The 20,266-nt window shown below is 37.8% G+C and overlaps 3 protein-coding genes across 3 annotated transcripts; 2 read left to right on the forward strand and 1 right to left on the reverse strand.

The window, feature by feature from the left end:
• The first annotated feature begins 1,209 nt into the window (after positions 1-1,209).
• On the forward strand, positions 1,210-4,140 carry LOC146632272 (transmembrane and coiled-coil domains protein 1-like). Its single transcript, XM_085354239.1, has 4 exons — positions 1,210-1,327; positions 3,171-3,341; positions 3,414-3,549; positions 3,829-4,140. The coding sequence occupies exons 1-4, from the start codon at positions 1,254-1,256 to the stop codon at positions 4,138-4,140; spliced, it is 693 nt and encodes a 230-aa protein (XP_085210365.1). The 5' UTR covers positions 1,210-1,253.
• Positions 4,141-4,898: 758 nt separating this feature from the next.
• Positions 4,899-6,285, reverse strand: h1m (linker histone H1M). The gene is made up of 5 exons (XM_085354240.1): positions 6,192-6,285; positions 5,882-6,117; positions 5,709-5,808; positions 5,584-5,633; positions 4,899-5,111 (listed from the first exon to the last, which is right to left on the reverse strand). Exons 1-5 carry the CDS (start codon positions 6,283-6,285, stop codon positions 4,899-4,901), a joined length of 693 nt encoding a protein of 230 aa, XP_085210366.1.
• An 802-nt stretch (positions 6,286-7,087) lies between these two features.
• LOC146632274 (uncharacterized) lies at positions 7,088-19,155 on the forward strand. The gene is made up of 20 exons (XM_085354858.1): positions 7,088-7,109; positions 10,100-10,147; positions 10,397-10,441; positions 10,628-10,906; positions 11,511-11,825; positions 12,663-12,722; positions 12,808-12,864; positions 13,051-13,107; positions 14,417-14,464; positions 14,499-14,555; positions 15,549-15,611; positions 15,774-15,824; positions 15,916-15,978; positions 16,089-16,190; positions 16,453-16,471; positions 16,774-16,793; positions 16,902-16,942; positions 17,089-17,155; positions 18,922-18,962; positions 19,063-19,155. The coding sequence occupies exons 1-20, from the start codon at positions 7,088-7,090 to the stop codon at positions 19,153-19,155; spliced, it is 1,548 nt and encodes a 515-aa protein (XP_085210984.1).
• The last annotated feature ends 1,111 nt before the right edge of the window (positions 19,156-20,266 follow it).

Consider the following 20,266-nt stretch of genomic DNA (forward strand, 5'->3'; position numbering starts at 1 on the left):
AATGGAAGAAATCTGTCAGCATGGCTCTCTGGGCTTAAACTGTAACACATAGATGTGTAAAATTACAGAAAGCTGTTAGCTTATTGCCCAGTAATGAAAAGTTTTTTTTTCTGTAGACCCTCTATAGAAAAAAAGAAAGTTCTATTTTAGATAGTGAAAAATGCAGGAAATGTTCTGTTATTTAAATGCTTATCTGTTACTTAGGTAAATTGATGTAGTATGAGAGGCCATGGAGGAAGTTTGTCACTAGTAAATGTAAAACGTGAAAATGCAGTTAAAAGTCCAAAATCTATACCTTTCTTCACATTTTACAAAGTGGGCCCGTAGGCCAGATTAGAGCCTCTGATGTGTCCCCGGCCCATTTGACACCCCTGCCTACACCACTACGCCATCCCCACCCAGACCCGTAGATACGAAGCAGAATAGAGCCATGCTTTCATGTTGTTTAAGACCAATTCTGACCTGATCATCTGAGTGTTGCAGCAGAAGTTGAGACTCATCAGACCCGGCAACATTTTTAAATCTTCTATTGTCACATTTTGTGTGGAGTTGTAGCCTCAGTTTCTAGTTTCCTCACCGGTGTGGTCTGCTGCTGCTGTAGTTTGGAAAAATCCCAGCAGATCAGCAGTATCTGAAATAATTCTGGCACATGCAATCATGCTACGTTCAAAGTCAGTTTGAGCTTCAGCAGCTCATATGGAGCCTGTCTACATGCCTAAATGCAGTGAGGTGCTGCCATGTGATTGGCTAAGATATTTGCAATGAAGATCATGTCAACAATTATATGTTAACCTTTCTCATCGTCTCATAAAAGGGTCGAGAGTGTACAGAAAAACAAAAAACGTCAAAGCCAACAGATGCTCCACACAATCCATTAAATCTGCTGTCGTTTTAAAAACTTCTTTTTTCTCTGTTCCCCGCGGATGAAGGTGAAATTGAGCTGGGAACTGCCTCCTTCTTCAGACCTTTAGCTACACCCAGAAAAACAACTTCTTTTATTGAACTACCACAGATTTTATTTAACTGCAGAAAACTTACTGAACCTGAAACACCGGATAGCAGATCGTTTACGACATTCACAAACCTGAATCAGCGTGAATGTTTCTGTTTCTGACAGTTTTACATGTTGTTACGCAACATGAACGTTGGGCACCAACGTCGTTTTACTGTTTACAACATTTATCGCTTCGATTGCGCTAAACTTTAACACATGCAAAGTAGTTGGATTTATTTATTTTTTTTAAAGGTGACAAATGTGTCTCAACATATCAACGCCTGAGAGGTCACTGACACCCGACTACGACTCCACGATGTCACTTGAAGCCAGGTGAGCATGAAGCGACCAATATAACCAGGAAGAACTGCACAGTCATCAAAAATGATGTTCAAGTGTGAGGTAGGGATCTTTATCGCCGTGTACTGTGTGTTAGGTGTAAGTCTGCAGGCCACACACACGGGGTACAGCAGCAGCAGCCTGACGGACGAAAGCTCCCGGTGAGAAGCGGGCAGATAATACCGATACCAACGCTGGTATCGGATCGATACTAGCGTGATAGGACCGTTACTTTGTTTCTATCCTGTTACGTCCCCCCGAAAGGGTCTAGGCATGCGAGTGAGGGGACCAGTAACAAATGAGTCCAGAACAGAATGAAAGGAAAACAGACAGGTGTTTTTAGTAAATAAAATAGTCTTTATTATAGATAATCTTAACATAAAGAGCCGGCAACGCCGTTTTACCAATAACACTTGGAAAAAGGAAAAAAGGTTGCAATAACAAAGAACACAACAACCAAACAAAAACTCCACACCACGAGGAGGCACTTCCAGGGGCCCACAAGCTCACCCTATCACTAGCAGCAGCCCACACTACTCACATAAAGCAGCTATACTATTCCCACAACTCCACACCAAGAACACCCCCCACCCTGCTCACAGCTCATCCCCAGCTTATATGATCTCAGAGAGGTGATTGCTGACTGGGCCCAGGTGGTAAATGAGTCCAATGAGCAGCAGCTGTGTCCTGGGGCGAGAGAAGAGCAAGAGAGAGACAGAGGGGTGGAGCAAGAGAGGAGGAGGCGGAGAAAAACACCACGCCCACACAAGGGCAGTATCAGGAGGCCCAGCTAGGGCCCTAACATATCCTCTGTGGTCTGTATAAGCCCAGGTGTTTCTTGAAATGTAATAAATAAAAATATCTTCGAGAATACTGATTTACACTAGGGTCACAGCAAATATTTACTCAGCCAATCACATGGCAGCAAATTTAACAATGTAAGCATGTTGACATGTTCAAGTCCTGCTCCTGAAGTTCAAACAGTGCATCAGAATGGAGGAGAAAGGTTATTTAGGAACTTGAGATTCCCATCATAAACATGCAGCTGAAACTGCTCAGAGTTTTTGGTCCATGTTGACATGATAACCTCACACAATGTTTCCAACACTGTGCTGAATCTATGCCATGAAGAATTTAGCCCAAAGTGGTCCAACCCATTACTAGTAAAGTGTACCTAATAAAATGGCTGGTGATTGCATATTAACATTTACAACTGTTGGATGTTTCATGCACTCTAGAAATGACATTTAATACAACATTTACTCATGCCCTGGCGTGATGCTGATCGACTGTGATGATGGTTTGGAGTTCTGGGTGAATTTTTATTCTCTCAGTCATTTTTGTAATAGGTTAGTTCCCATTTTATCAGCACAACTTAACAGTGACATAATGGACTTTTTAAATAAAGCATAGATAGATTATAAGCAGCCACCACACTAAAATGAGTGCTTATAAATCGTTTTAAATGAATTTTTGTCCTAATGCAAAAAAACCCATTGAATTTAAAGACTTTAATTAATTTAATCTCACTTTTTTTTTTTAAAGAAATTGTTTTATTATTTTAAACAGCAGTAAAAGACAGATTTTATCAGTAAGGACACACTGCTCATTGCTTTTTACTGTAAGTGGAAAAAGCATGCTTATATATGTAGTCACCCCACAGAGGCCCACTTTGAGGCAGACCAATTTTCAGGTTACAGCCGTCATCTGGAAAGCACGCTGTTATCCAAATACCGCTAGTAACAAACAGGAGGCCTCTACATCTTCTTTCAGTCCAATTATTCAGCAACTGTGGTGCAAAATCTGACTAAAATGTCTCTTTCAATATCTTATACAGTAGCTCAAGGCAGTGTACCTGTGACCACAGCGAGGCCTTTGATGTACTGAAGTACGTCGGTAAGCTTCAGGAAAGCCACAGCCAACTTGAAGAACACTTTAAAAACTTAAATGCGAGTCACCAACGAGACTACTCTTTGCTCTTTGAGGACCTTAAAGACCTACAGAACAGGTACTATATTACTCTGTACAGCTGTATAGGCTGAAACCATCTGCTGTTTTTATGTAGTGTTGTGTTTTGCAGAAGGGAATCTCTAGAAGAGCGATTCATTGACTTGACAGAACAGTATCAGAATGACGTTTGGAACTTGAAAAAAGAGTTAGCCGCCACAGCGGAGAAGAGTGCTGATCGGTCTTCTGATGCAACACAAGATTTTTATGCAAGTTTCAAATAATGTTTTCCCATGACAAGAGAAGTTGTTCCAGTATGTAACTGATGTGCTGATTCTTCCTTTCTGTACAAAATAAAAAAAAAAATCCAGATTTACTCTTTACTATTCCACCTCAGGAAAAAACTCCAAAAACAGATTCTGACAGGGCTAAAAAGATGCCAGGCCCTTTTTAACCACTATAAGGGCCTGGCATCTTTTTAGCACTGACTTTGTAACTGTACTTCTCCTTGGGCAGTAGAAAACTTCAATTCTGTCTCTGGCCTGCAGGAGGTGCTGGAGGCTTGTGAGAGACGCCAGTTCAAGCTGGAGCAGCAGCAGCAGAAAGAAGAGGATGCAGGGCATCCAGAGACATGGGTCAATACCACTGCACAGACAGTACTTGAAAAACTAATCGATGTATCGCTAGCCTTTATAACTGTGCTTTTGGTGCTGATGTCCACAGTGAGCAGCTGGGTGGCCCCATTTTTCAAGACAGCCCTTCTAATGCTTTGCACACCGCTTTTTCTGGTCCTTTTGTCTTTCCTGTGGAGGCACTGGGATGTTATTTTAGAGTATCACCATTTACCCTTCTGCAATTAACATCTTGGAAACAAATAAAATGAATGCAGACACCACTCCGTCATCTTTATTACTGCAGTGTATGGAAACTTAAATCTAGTGCATGTGTCTTACTACAGAAAGCAATAGCCCATACAGTGAAGTCCGAGTTACACAGGAATGAATCCTTTGTTTACAGGTTCAAGGTTCGTTATTTGTCACATGCATAGTTATACAAGTATAACACACAGTGAAATGTAGCCTGACACGCTCCTCAACATGTGCAAAAATGTTGCACACGAATCTACAGCTGAGGATGGTCAACATATTCAGGGACATGCACCGATTTATAGAAACAGTGACTCAGTTTGGTGAGGAGCCCACTAGGTCAGCTCGTTTACACAATTGTCTGCTGAGACTTGTGCAAATATGGTTCACTCAGAAAAGCTGCCACCTGAACGTTAAGTTCAGAATGTTTGCAGATGAACAACTTTTTATTTTGAAACCAGGTTACACAGCATTATAGACTTGCTGTCATAAACTCACAATTGCAAAAAATCGGTCAAGTTTCTTTCATTGTAGGGCATGTTAGACCTTCAGTAGCACAAATGCAGAAGGTCTGAAGTAAATTAGGTGCCAGATTCAATACATTTGCAATGCTTGGGGTTAGTTATTGTATAGTCTAGTATTAAAGGTAATTAGAATATACTGAAATGCACTCGAGCTAAAAACTTAGATTTATTTGATAAACGATATAAAAACAGTCTAGAATTACAAGTTCAATCTTCAGACTTTGTCCCTCATTTTCCGCTTGATTTAGAAGCCACTTTACTGTCCGCTTTGGCAACCTTGGCCTTTCCAGGCTTTGACTCCTTTGCTTTAGTCTTGGTCGAGTCAGCAGTTTCCTCACCATCCCCAGTCGGTTTAGCTTTTTTAGCCTTTGGCTTCTTCGCTGGAGCAACCTTTGATGTAGAAGCCTCTTCATCCTTCAACTTTTTGGGAGGCTTTGAGTCCTAAAAGGCAAAAGGGGAATTTAGGAGACAGCAGTAGATTGAATGTCAGAATTTTATGACCACTGGAGAGAATGTAAACTACTTTACCAGACAAATAAGAGATCCTAAGAAAACTGACATGTTCAGGACACTTTACCAAGCCATTAACCCCTTAAAGCTTGAATTGTAACGCAATTGCCAGAAAATTCACTTTAAGATGAATCTGACAAATGATCAAACACACTCCAAATCAAGTCATATGTAAATAAAATACATCAAATTTGCTACATCTGGCTTAAAATAAATGCTCAAGTCTATTGTGCAATTTCGGATTTTTCCTCTAGTGAGGCTGTACATTTTGTTGAAATTTATAGTTCTGCAAAAGTAACATTCTGACCATGAATATAGATGTAAACTGCCATGAGCTTCATCCACATTCTTAAATACATGAAGAGTCAACTTCCCATCTAAAGCCAAACTTGCGTCCGCTCACCTCTTTGGACTTTGTTTGTCCATTTGCAGCGTCTTTCTTCTTTGTGGCACCTGTAAGAAATGACGAGTTGACACCGAGTAACAGCTTAAATTACTGCTCACTCGAGGTTTAACGGTCATTCATACCCGCTTTCCTGGGCTTCTTGGCTCCATCCTTGGCTGCTTTTGGAGACTTCTTCACACTGGGCTCTGCGTTTTCGGCTTTTGGTTTAGGCTTCGGTGCAAGCTTAATAAAGACGAAACCCGTAATTGACATTTGAACTCTTCGTTTGAACCCAGCTGCAGATGTAACCTCTTACCCTAAATCTCCTCGTGGCCGTTGTCGCCCTGGAGTTTCCAGGCTTCACCAGCGTCCCATTTTCCACTCCCTTCTTCAGGTTTTTGCGAACTAAAGTCTTCAGTCTCGCCAAATCCACCGACGGATATTTTTCTGTGATATACTTCAGTATCGCCTGGGATGAAACCCCTTTGCGCGAGTCCAACGCTTGAAGTGCTTCTTTCACCATGATCGCCGTGGATGGATGAGGCGCAGCATCTACGCAGAGTAAATTTACATATAATTTTTAAAGTTCGTTCCATCTTAAAGATTTTCGCCTTTTGCGCACAGACCTGATTTCTTTTCCGGCTTCTCATCCACCGACGCCTCGCTTGTGGATGAATCAGACGGCTCAGTGGAGTATGCTGGTGGCCTTTTGGGAGGCATTTCACTAAAATCTAAATTTAAAAACAGGACACAATAAAGGCAGACAAGCTAAAGTCTTAAAATATGCGTACTCTCCTTTTATTTGGCAACTGTCTCCGTTTTTATGCAGTTGTTTCCGGTATAATGAGACCAGGTGAACCGCATCGCACCAGGTGTGGTAAATTAGGATTTGAAAGCCACCGCGGATTCATCCAACTTCATGTGTTATCACTGAATCCTGTCACCTCATCCGGTGTCAAAACACCCAAGCAGTGCTTCAAATGCACAGATAGCAAGGCGACATTAAAACAACGCTGCCTTTTTATTTGAATCGTCGTTGTGGCTGAGACTGAAATCTCAGACCTAAATAAATGTCGGATCAATGTTAAATAATGATTAAACTTGACAGTATGACGACAGTGACGTATGCTTTAATTGGCTGATCGAGATTTTGGGAATAATATTTAAAAATTACGGATTTATGACCAAGAGACAACCTACCCAGGGACTGAAACGCACTTTATCACATACATATCTTTGCTGACTGTATTTGGCACTTTATGCAACCTTTTGCACCTCTTTATGATGATATTTGTAATAGTAAAATAAACTGTTTTAGGTGGTTAAATGTTATGCTCAAAATTAGCTTTTGAGATGTGAATTTAATCATTTTTAGTTTTAAACAAGCTGTTGACAGGTTTCTAAAATTTCACGTGCTTTATTCACATTGTGTTTTTGTATTTTCTTTTGTAGTTGGTGCAAATGCATTACACAGAGAATTTTCCTTTAGCTATAAGCAGTTCAAAGCTACAGTCTAGGCTGGATGGAGGCAGGACATCACAGAGGTAGGAGAAAATTCCCCAGACATAATTTCAAGCTAAATAAAATATTCTAAAAAGTATTTAACGTGAATTAAATGAATAATAAGAAGTTTAATAAGGATAATATATTTCAACATCATTACACAATTTATCCTGGCTGTAGATACAGAAGTACAATACTCTGAAGTATTGAGTATTGTTAATAATTTGCCTTTTAATATGAGTTGAAATGCCACAAAAATTGATTAAATGAAATGTTTTTCTTTATCTGACTGGATAATTGCATGTTGATGTACATCAGTATGCCAAAATTAAAAGATGCCAGGTTATAACAAAACTGATCATTTATATCTGTAGTCCCAGGCCACGTCACATAAAACATTAAAATGAACAAAGACATAAAGATATACAACAAAAATAAATACATAAATGAGTTCTGGGTGGTCACACACCTGGTTTGCTATCAGCCAGTGTTTGAGATGCTCCCTATTTTTGTTGCTGTTTAGCTTTATTACTGAAGTTCTCCGGTCATGTTGTTAATATTATCTCAATATTATCTGAGGGTGCAAAACTGATTAAGAAACAATATCAATGCTCAATGCAGAATTCATCAAATTTAGACTGATAGCACAATGTTGAACAACTATTGTTTGCTATCTCAGTGTGCACACTTGTGTCTGTGTCAAAAGCAGATGCGTGTCACACATTGTAGACGTGCGAAAATGATCTTTACTTTAGTAATAACCACCTTAGTGGCTTCTGTGTTCTCATAGATAAAATTACCTCCTAGAGAAAAAGGACAGGAACTAAATTTGTACTCACAACTCATCACTTACCACAAGAGACACTAGGACTCTTGTGGTAAGCTTATAATCGGATAACATTAGTATTAAACAGAACTGAGTCCAGCTTATTGATGCAGCCCTTCACAACAGTCCCAATTTCCCATGTGGTCCCTTGGGAAAATGAATTAACCACTCGTGCATTTAATATTAGTTCTTCATCCATTTATTGAATTTGCATGCAGCATGCACCATTACATTATGCGACTTTATTTCTATTTTGTCTATTTCATAGAGAAACAACAGCTCCAGTAACCCTAAAAGATACAATGTAGTGGGCTCCATTTTGCATCTTTTCTCCTCCACCTTCATATGAATATAGTCTCCATGCGTTCATGTGTCTACAGACATACAACAAAAGAAACACAAATAACATATCAAGCAGACATTACTTAAAAAAGAGGCTGATGATTTGCAATGAGTCATTGATTGAAATGTCTTAAATGTTGGATATGTAGAGCGCTCTGTTATTGTCTCTGGGTTGCAAGTTGGTAAAAAAAATCATGTCGATCATGGTCATGATTGTAACATTATTTCAGTATTATCCGAGAGTGCAGATGTAATTAAACTTAGTCTGATAGTGCAATGTTGAACATCTTTATGCATACTCAATTATTCAGGTAAGAAAATCTCCAAATGTTGATTCTGTTCATCTGGATGTAGTGTTTCCAGTGAATGCGGCACTTTCTGAATGTATCGTTCTCCCACTGAAAAAGCTGAGTCCCACTTTTGAGAATGTTGAACATCGTTTCAGCTGTTGTTTAGTGCGCACATTTGTCTGTATCAAAAGCAGATGTATTTGATGTGTTGTAGAGGTGTTAAAAATCTCTATTTCAGTAAAAACCATCATAGTGACTTCAGTGTTGTCATAAATACATTTATTTAATAGAGCTAAAGGGCAGGAACTAAATTTGATTTGACCTCTCATCACTGAAACTTTGAATGAATCTATATATGAAGCAAGAAAACATTTAGACTGCTCAGTAAAGAGGCAGAATATCAGGTAACAGGTTTATCAGGTAACAGCAGATACAAAAGCTAAAATGTGCGCTTTACTGTCTTATGAACTAACTTGTGAATACTTCATTTGTTGCAATGCTTTGAAAATAAATGCAAGTGGCGCGGCTGCCCCTCTGTTGGTCTTCCTTGGTCTCTTGTGTTCTGGGAGCCTCTGGATGTCTGGAGCTTTGATCTCCTCCATACCTGCTTCATACCCTGGAGGACGGGGCTGTGGCTCCCCACACTCCCTAGCAGATCATTACATGGAGAAACCTTTGGAATGCAAGCGTGCTGATCCACACAGGTATGCACACAGGTGTACACACGGGTATTCACAGACGCGGACTACAGCTTTCTTGGCTGCTACCTCAAAGCACATTGTGCGCTGTCTATCTTGCGTGCTGCACAATATCGTTTATTATTTAGTATCTACTGATATCTACTGCTAGCTAGTTTATTGTGATGGTGCCGTTCTTTTTTTTTATTATGTTGCTCTTTGTTGTTTGCTTTCTCTTCTGTTTTTTTTTCTCCATACAGGTGACCCAGGTGTTTTTTTTTTTTTTCTTTTTTTTCTTCTCTTTCTTCCCCCCCTTCTCATCGTCTCTTCTCCCCTTTGGTTTTCTTTCTCTCCCTCTCTTTCTTTCATTCTTTCTCCCTGTCCTATCCCCCAGTCATGTCTATCCCGTTTGTAGCAACTGAAAATAAAATAAATTCATAATTATAATAAAGGTCAATCAAATGGACCAATATGGCAAGGCCATGATGATCCACTTGGTAAAATAAATCCGCTTGGCATCTTTCTTGGCCTTAAGACAACAATTCTGATGGCTAAAGATCCAAACAGGACACAAAAAAAAAGAAAAAAAAAAGAAAAAAAAAAAAGGAAAAAAAAAAAAGAAAAAGAAAATAAATGCAAGTGATGCATGTGTGCAGATAGTGAGGCCTTTAACCCACACAAATTCAAAGTAAATGATGCTCAAATGTGCTCTTCTCATTAGCTTCTTTTCACCCCTCTGCTGTGGTTCTTTGTTTCTCAGTAAAACACGTACGGGTACTTTCGAAAGCTGCATCGTTGTGGTCTTTGGCTGTTGTTCAGTGCTGTTGCTTCCTGTATTTTTAGTTTGAACAAGTGCTGCAAAATAACAATCAGTCTGTTTAATTTGGCTGTTGCAGTATTCAGCTTCATCATGGCTGGACACCTGCTGTTTGCCATCCTCATGAGTAAGTTAATTCTCTGTAGATTTCACCATAAATGAACTCAGGGTCATCTTTGCAAATTACCTACATTTTTCATGGCTGGTGATTCTATGCAGGTTAGTTTATTGAGAAACTATTGTTCTTGTTGGATTAAATCTGCATTTATACAGACTCTGAGCAAGAACTAACTCAAACTTTAACAGTTTAATTGTTTAAATGTTACATATGTGTTCATATCCAGTTATTAACACATGCATGTATTTCCCTTGTTAGACATGTTATTTCTGACAGTTTCCTCTCATGAGTATCAAGTCCAAGGTCAGTCTGCAATTTACAGTTTTAATTTCAAACTGTTCTTTTAGCATCATATGAACTGATACAGTCTGCAAATAACCAAACAAAGTTTTCACACACTGTTTGTTTACAACAAATCTCTCTCATTCAGAGTGTTGCCATAATAACCTTTTAGATATTTGATACATGTATTTCCCTCTAATCTTTCAGCTCTTCTTCCACCAACTCTGACAGTGAGCACATCAGTGATCTCAGAGACTGACTCAGTCACATTACACTGTCAGCCACCAGCATCTGCCTCAGTTCATCACTGTTATTTTTATACTGGGGAGCAACAAAGTCTACAGACACTGACAGGAACTGAACTGCTGTTTATGTCATATCAGAGATCACCTGCTGAGGTCAAAGTCAGATGCTTTTACACAGTGAAATATGGAGCTGTGAATTCTCCTTCACCGCACAGTGACACATCCTCCATCACCATACAAAGTAAGAGACTCTTCTTCCTGTTATTAGATCATTTATCATACAATTACCTTTAGCAGGAATCTGGTGGACAGTGCTTCATGTTTAGGAGAGTATGTTAAAGTTAATTACAGTTGTTGTCAGTTATTACTTTGCAGGTCTCTGGTTATAAACATCTGGCCTACTACACTGAGCTAAATTTGCAGATACAAAAACCTGATACAGAATCACTGTTTGTATTTCATATAAAAACCTGTTATGATAAAATTATGATGGATTTCAGTTACACTTTTCTGTCTGTTCATATTAACAGACATGATGTGATGGTCCAGCTGATATTTAACCAGTTCAGCATGTGTTTCTCACGCATCATCTGAGAAGGCTGAATGTCAAATTTTACTGATTCGTCGAATACATGTAAAATACATTTCAGCCTCCATGTGGTGTTAAAAGAAATTTCAGGGGATCGAAAAATGTTGTGAATGCTGTTGTTGTCAGTTGTAAAATATGATGACTGAGTGTTATAGTAGGACAGTTGTGATGATCACTGCTGTCCTTGTTTTTGTACTGGTAAAACATGCAGAATATGTGACTGATATCTAACGATACTCCACTGATCTTCATGTAGGTCAGAAACCAAAGATGAGTGTTCAGCATTTTGATGGAGAATATGTTCTCATCACTTGCTCTCTGCCTGGATCTGTGAAAGATGACACAAGATGTAATCTGTACTTTGGAGAAGCAAGTCGTTCAGTCCTGACAGTAGCTGTCTGGAAGAATAGCAAGACAAAAACCAAACGGAGGTTCTGCCAGTTTTATGTCCCAGTTGCTGATTTTTTGAGGCATTTACATTGTGTTCAACAAAAGGATGCCAGCTGTGATTACACTTTGGAAAATGAACCCAACTCTTTGTCACCTCGCAGTGATCAATACAGCTTGACACGTAAGTCAAAGAGAAACATAACATAACCTGTTTTAGTGTATATGATACTACTTTTGAAATTAATAAAACATTAATTAAATAAACTGCTACTGAATGTTGAAGTTGACATAACTTTACAAAGTGTGCCTTAGTCGCTGTATAATTATTGCATCTTTTCTTTTCTTTTTGTTAATTTCATGTTTTATAGGTGTTTTATGAAAACCTCATCTCTGCAGTCACTTAGTGTTTCCTCTGGCTCTGAAAAAGATCCTGAATTTCAGGATTTCAATTAATGTTTGTAGTTCAGTTTAACAAACATGACAGTTCTGTCTGAACAGAGAACTCAAACTGTCCGGAGGGGAAAAGGAGAAAACGCAGTTAAGCGACCTGTAGAAACGGAGCAAAGGAGTTACGAGAGACTGCACAAGGAATGAGCTTACTTGCCACACATTTACTAGAGGCTTGGGCGAGGTACTTAAGGCTGGACATTGAAGTGGGGACAACGTGGACCCCAGGCAGCGCAGGTGAGCAGGGAGGTAGCATGGAGAGTTAGACAGGATAACTCCAGACTGAGAATGGCTGGGCAGTGAGGGTCGCAAACCGGCAGGAAGCCGAAGAGACGACGATCCGTGAATGTCGTGCAAATCAAAGTAGTACATAGAAACCAGTTGATGATTTACCACTTAAGGCCGAGACAACAATCCGACACCCGAGAGCTGTCACGCTGCTCCTTAAATACCCGGCAGATGACTCCCAATGCTCCGCAGGCAAACACAAGAAAACCAACCAACAAAATCACCCATCAAAACATAGACACATTCACATTATATACACAAACCCATTTTTTTTTAATTCTAGATATTTTGGAGAAAGAATCACCAAGAACCAAAGTGAACTCACCATGTACCATGACCACAGGTAGGACAGGCTATACATCTAAGTATCATACAGAACATTACGAATGTTTTCTTTCGATTTTATAAAAATACTTTCTTCCCTGTAGTGCCCCACAGCAATCCCAGTGCTTCCAATAATACCACTCCTGTAACCCCACCATCAGGTAACTAAATCACTGATGTGGTATGTATAATTAATCAGAAATAGAAAAGTCTGTTAATCTGAGCCCTACAATTACTGTGACCTAAGAGCATGGCATGAGTAGAGATGATAATGTGTGATTTTGTTATGAGTGCATGAAAAATGCAAAAACATGAAAAAAGTTTTTAATGTTTCTGTTTCACTTCAGAAGTTCCAAAACTTCAAAAGCCTGAATCAAACAATACCTCACAAAAGAAAACATCAGGTAAGTAAAAACAATTCAATCATTTTAAAATGCATAATATTTTCGTTATTAATATTGTAATACTGTATGTTTTAACCAGATTTTTTATATATTCTCGGCATGTTAACATATTAAGTTAATTGAGCTCCCAGTGTGTTCACTTCGATTTAAGCATATCCATGATTAGAAAAATAAAGTCAGCATTAGTTGAACTGCACAACAAGGACACATCCTTGCAATCAGTATATAAAGGACCATGTGGCCATTTTAATTCTGATAGATCTGGAGAGGATTCATCATTAAATCTGTTTGTAAATAAATACAAAACTACTGTTTTTCATCCTCACTTTTATAGAGTATTTTGTGATTTCTGAAATAAAAATGCTGAATAAGATTTACAGAAAAGCACTGCTTTAATTTTCCAGAGTAAAACCATTAATAACTTGATAAATAAGAAATATCAGCCTTCACTGAGAGATGTTGGCTCTTACAGCCATAACAGAAATACTTTACTTTTTTACTGATAATAATAAGAGATAAGCAACAGTAACTGCTTTACATGTAAAACAAAACAAAACAAAATACACAGCAGCTGTCAGTCTTTAATGAGTGTGAAGTTTTATCAGTAAAGGAAAACATGTTATAAATAATACATGTTGGTCAGGTGGATATAAGATATTTTAGTATGATTTTTGATGGATGGGTCATTTTAAATAAGATGTACAAATGATGTGGTAATAAAGTCATTTCCACAGTAAGATACAGCAAATGTTTCCTGTGCAAAAAACCTGCTCACACAGTTAGAAAGAAGTAGACTAGATATTATTTTGAGCTGATAATAAATCCACAGTGTCCACTGGCTCTGTCCTTTCTTTACCACTGAATGATAATAAAAGGTCTCATCTTAGATACCTTTTATTATTAGAATAACAATAATGCCATGATTCCAGTAATTTCTCTTCTTGGATTAATAAATAACTATGTCCATGTGACCGTAAGTGCAACACCACAGGCACCAAGCACCAGAGAAATACAAAGATGAGAACGATAAATATTTAACAGACATATAAAACATTTTCAGTAAAGACTTGGAGTAAAGGTGGAGGTAAAAACTAATTTTATATTTTAAAACAGGTCCTCAAATACTCCAGTTTGAAACAAAGTGGGGGATGACTGTTTAACTTATTTTGCATTTAGGGTGGAAATGCTGCAGTACTGTGATAGTAAATTTGTTTTTAGTTCCAAAATTGCTTCTTTTAAAATGACTGTGTAAAAGGAAAAAAATGTGTCATGTTGATTTATTTGTCTTCTTTTACACTATTATGAAAAGCAGAATCAAGAGCGACCACCACAAAGTCAACATCTACCACAGCCATAGGTAGGACATAGAGTACATTTAAATATTTATGCAGCAAAACCGCAGCAAAATACTTCCACCTCTACCACTGCGAACTCACCGTCTAAGTCAGGTAACTGATGTGTTTTGTGTGACAATCGTTAATAGCACATTTAAATAGGCTGTTAGTGTCAGCCTCAGAGTCAGCGCGACCTCAGCAGTTAAAACACATGAAGATGTTTTGAAATCAGAGGTCATGAGACAGGATCACAGGTAAGATTGTTATGTATGCATCAAAAATTCAAAAGTAAGCATAAACATTTGCTAAAATGTGCTTCAATGAAGCAACAGCTGAGCCATTAATTTAGCAATTTTTTTTTTTCATCATAAATTTGTAACTTCCTGCAGGTAAAGAAAGAGCCTGTTCGTGTAAAAGTAGAAGAACTAAGTAGAGTGGCAACAGTTTTTTTTCTTTTTGTGGCTGAAATTACAAAATATTTACTGAAGTAATTCTGTCCTCAGAGTTAGCATCAGTTTTCCAGTTAGACGCACAGTGAACATGCTCACACAGTCAGGCACAGAAGTTACATTAACTTGACTTCTATTATAATTACGACTGTCTACTGTCTGGTCTCTACTGTTATTTTGTTCCCCTGAGGTACGGGGATTTCTAAAACTGAAATAACACAGAAAAAATAAATAAACCAACACATTTTTATCAGAGCAAAACCTACATGATTTCTCTTATCTGTATAACAACAGTTGTAATCATTAAATTCTCTTAGCTTAATTATTGTTCCTGTGACTGCTGACCAAGAAAACTAGAAGTACTGTTTTGAGTGTAACAACAAAAATAAGCACCAGAGGGACACAAAGACAAGAACTATTCAGCATCTCCAGACATTTGCACTCATATTATGTCTGCACTAAATTTACAACAATACACAAAATGTTAAAATTTGGAACAAAGCAGTGGATCGACTGATTAACTAACAATACTGCTGGGAAAGAAATAGTTAGTCATTAATGTGATAATACTTTTGATTATTAGTTCAAAATGACTTGATAACTCAATCACACAATCACTATAAATAAAGTCTTTAACATTTTTTGTGTATTTATGCAGCAGAATCAAGTCTCACGGCACCCAGGGCTTCCATTTCTACCAGTACTGTGGACGTATCATCAGGTAACTAAATTACTGAGGTTTTATGCATTGTAGCGTTATTTAATCAGAATTTATTGATTTTTCTTTATTAATGCAATCCTCCTCAAAGCAGAGACATAGAGCTTTGGTGTAATATATTGTTTTGTTTAGTTTTTAAATATGCTTTTATTCTAAACATTGTAGAAGAAGTCCCAAGAAAAACAAACACAAAATCCTCATTTACCTTGACCACAGGTACGACATACAATTCATGTGAATATTAACTCTGATCATCACACATCACTTCTTAAATCTTAGATCTTAAACATTTCTGGTGCTTTTACAGCAGAATCGAGTCTCAGCAGTTTCAGTGCTTCCACTTCTCCCACTTCTGTCATCTCACCATCAGGTAATTAAATTACTGATGTTTTATTTGTGACAATAGTTAATAATAAATCAGAACACACATTAATCTCTTTTTCAGTTAGAGATGAGATGTGTTTGTGGTTTCCTAAACAGGAATGTGGACACTGACTGTTGTGTTGGTCGTCGTTGGTTCTGGTGTAACTGTGGGTGCCATCTTATTGGTACTGGCAGTTTTCAGATCTAAAAGAAGAACTGGTGAGATCTCAATCAGTTATTATGTAAAATCATGCAGATGTATTTGATAGTTAGAGTGTAATATTAACATTTCACACTCAGTGGATACCAACTACAGTGTCTTCTTCTTAAAAGCAGTTTTGTAGTCAGATTTGTTGTTAAAGGCTCTTCTGTTTCACAGACGTCTCACTGAATCAGAGCTTGTCAGTTTGTAATTAACGGCTGTAAAGCTGATCTGACCCCAGCAGACTAACTGTCACTTCTTTATTGCTGTTTATTCCAGAAGGATATTCTCTAAAGAGGCAAGAAACCTGTTTTCAGCAAGTATTTTTTTGTTATCACTTGTATAGACGGAAGTTAAACTTACTGACTTTAGATTTTCTTATTCTGCAACTAAACAGAATTATTGGAAGAGTTGTGGATTAAATGCTTTGCTCAGGGGCAGCGGGGCACTTCAGGGCAGAAAGTCCATTCACTTTCCTGTATCAAAAAACAGTCTTTAAAGTAGTAACCAAACAGAGTAATACGATTGGTCTATGGAGAATATTCAACATTTATATGATTTTTGTTTAATTTTTAATTAATTTTCCTTTTTTATGTTTAGGACAAGAACCAGCATCCAAGGTACTGAATTCATTCAGTTGCAACATCAATGTGTTGTTGATTTATACAATATTAGGACAGTATTTATACACTTGTTAACTGAGCTTTATTATTTACCTACTGCTGCAGATGACTTTGTGTGCATGACAAATATTGACCCTGGAAGAATGGTAAATAAACTAAAATGTTTGTCAAATTCTACACTAATATAACAAAACATTCAAAAATTGAAATGCAAGAGGTTTAAGGGTAGGTTAACTTTAATGTATCATTAATGGATTTTCTCATTTAATGTCCTCTTTCCTGCTGCATAAAGTTACCTGAAGGTGATGATGGAGCCTACAGTGTGATCACTTCAATACCCGGTGTCAGCTGTGCTACCGGTGAACTTTATTTATTTATGTATTTATTTATTTTTATTTTCCTTTTTGTTTTACACCTACTTAAACACTGTAGTACAGGGTGGAAGACAAATTTCAATATTGTAATTATATTATTGTACCACAGCTGTGGTAACATCTTTTATGTGGGGGCAGGGGTTTTGAAGGGATGACATAAAATGTGACAGCTGGGGGTACCTCAACAGCAATATGAAAATAGATATTTATATAAATGTTGTAAATTGTATATGGTTATGGATGTTTGTGAAACGTGTGTTTGAAAAGTAAATATGGCAGCACTTTATCTACAAAGACCTTGTAACATAACACACAACTACACAGTTTTTAATTATACTTGTGGACATCCACCAGGGGGTGCTGCAGGACCCTCAGTGTCCCTAATCCCTGCAGTCCTGGCAGCTTTAAAGAAATTGCTCAATAGATTCCTCATTTTATCTGCAGGTTTAGTTGTTTAGTTGTTGTGTTTCTTTCAAAGTATCACAAAGTGAATACTATATCATATAAAGCACCCATAAAAAAGCAAATCTTTCAGTTACATTGTAGCTTTTATATGCTGCATGAAAAACACCAACAAAAGATCCCAATGTTTCAGGTCCTCTTAAAGAAAAAAAAAATAGGAACAGGAACATGCAGTGTTGGTCAAGTTACTTGAAAAAAGTAATCAGTAACTAATTACTGATTACTTCCCCAAAAAAGTAATCCCGTTACTTTACTGATTACTTATTTTCAAAAGTAATTAATTACTTAGTTACTTAGTTACTTTTTAAAAACACGATTTACAATCTGAAGAGGTGACAAAGCGATAGATCTTTCAGCCCAATTCTACTTTTTCTACATAATCCATCATACAAAATGTAATCAAATGGAAAAGTCTCTTTTTTTAACTTGTTTTATCAGTTTTAATCTTTTAACTTTATGCATCAAGCAAAAATTTAATTATATGCAACATTCTCTGACTTGAATAAATTAGTTTAACATTTAAACCTATTTTCTGCACATTCCAGCACATAAAATAAAATATTTTTTGTGTTTACACTCACTCTTTCAAATAGATGCAAGTAAAACACAGCAGAAAATAAATAAAGTCAAAGACTAGCGGTCCTGTTGCTCTATTTTCACCTGTAAAGCAGGACTGCGGTAGGCGGAGGTTTACCCTGGTGCAGGTGTGCCGCGGTCAGTTGAAGAATCCGCAACTTTCTCTGTGAGTTTCCCATTACGTCGTTGCGCACTCGGTGCTTGCTCGGAAGTTTAGGGGTTTTTTTCGCTGTAAAAAGAAGTTTTCTTCCCACGCACAATGGACGCTAATGTTTTTGTCACTTTTTATGGAATCAAACTCAAAGCAAGGTCAGTACTTCCACGCTTTAAACGCTGCACGCTCATACTCTCTCCCACAATCGATATGTGATCCATTGTTGATCTGCACACAGCTGTTGTCACTAACGGCGCACTCGCTTACGTCACTGTCGTGAGACATTCTCGCAAAAAATCACGGTTTTAGTAACGCAGTAACGCAGCGTTACTACGGGAAAGTAACGGTAATCTAATTACCGTTTTTGCTCGTTACTTGAAAAAAGTAATCAGATTACTGCCCATCTCTGGGAACATGTGGTGTATGCCCTTCAGTACATGGGGAAGTACACCAGGTCATATTTGTGCAGGAATAGAACAAAACTGTATTACTTCAGTTCTTCTTGCACTTTGTATCTGTCTAAAACAGCAGTTTTAGATTGTGATTCTCTTAATTGCAGGTGCTGAGAAACTGAACAAACAAGAAAGGAAAGAGCAAGATGTAAGTGAGACAAAGTTTCAGTAATTAAGATGTTTGTTATCTGGCTTTGAAGATGTTATAGATGTAAATGACTCTTACAGCTGTGTTCTTTCTTTTCTAGTTTGATATTTATCATCCATACGCCACCATCTCTGAGAAACCAGCTGCACCAGTCTCACAGGACATGACCTACAGCATGCTGCAGGCACATTGATGATGCTTATTATTTTATTTTCAGTAATGTAAATACCCACTGTCACTCTGTCAGTACTGGAAATGTTTTCTGTTCCTTGAAGAAACTGGAACCTGCGGAAGCTGCAAGTTAAGATTGTAACCGTGTTTTTGTTCTAATCAATGTTAGCACAACATTTTGAAATTGGATATTTTAAAGTATTGTAAGACATTAAACACAGTGACATAGTTATATCACAAACACATGATACTGTATCATGTATGGATACGATAAACACAACCAAAGATCCCAGAGGGACTAAAAGAGAAGTAATGCACATTATGTCATTGCATAACCAGTTCACTTAATCAAAATAGACTGGTAATGGCGCTGCAATGTTTATTTCAATTCCACCCAGTTTTATTTATATAGCACAAAAGCACAACAACAGTTGCCTCAATATTATCACTGTTACGTCAGAGCATGAGGGTCCTGGAATCCAAACCACCAGCCAGCTGGGCTTTTCTGTGTGGAGTTTGGATGTTCTCACTGTGCTGGGTCGGTTCTCTTCAGGCTTCCTTCCATACTTCAAAGGCATGTTTGGTGTTAGGTTAACTGGGGGTTAACTCAAAACTGGTCACACTGCATGAAGAATTTCCTGTCTTTATGTTTTAGGTCCCCATTCATATAGACACTGTAGTCATTATATTTCTGCCTGGTTAATGTCAAATTCCCATCTGTGTTTGGCTCAAAATTTTTGCACAGCATTTTTCCTGAAACTATTTTTTTTGCATATAGTGTATCCAAGTAATGACCCTTTTCCACTTTTGTATTTTATTCTATGAAATATTTGTTAGACACTGGCAGGAGGCTGCTTTTGCATCTGGGTTAGGAACAGTAGGGGTTACTTTTTTGTTTTTGTTGCTTTTGCTTTGACCAGAGCTGAGGGCCTAAAGTGGCCGTAGCTGGGCTGTAACGGTGGAGACTTTCTCTTCAGTGGTTAGTGGTTGTCAGTGCAGCCCTGGTTTGAACTGCACTGTAGTAACAGTGTGTGTAAAACTGAGATGTACATTCGAGGTAAAGTAATTCCCTGGACCTCTGCTTACAGGAAAACCACAATACTGAACTGGGATTCAAACATGTGTGAATATTT

This window comes from Diplotaxodon limnothrissa, linkage group LG5 (genome assembly GCF_057381915.1).
Source record: "Diplotaxodon limnothrissa isolate DT_005_m linkage group LG5, D_limnothrissa_male_GT1.1, whole genome shotgun sequence".
Classification (NCBI taxonomy): Eukaryota; Metazoa; Chordata; class Actinopteri; order Cichliformes; family Cichlidae; genus Diplotaxodon; species Diplotaxodon limnothrissa.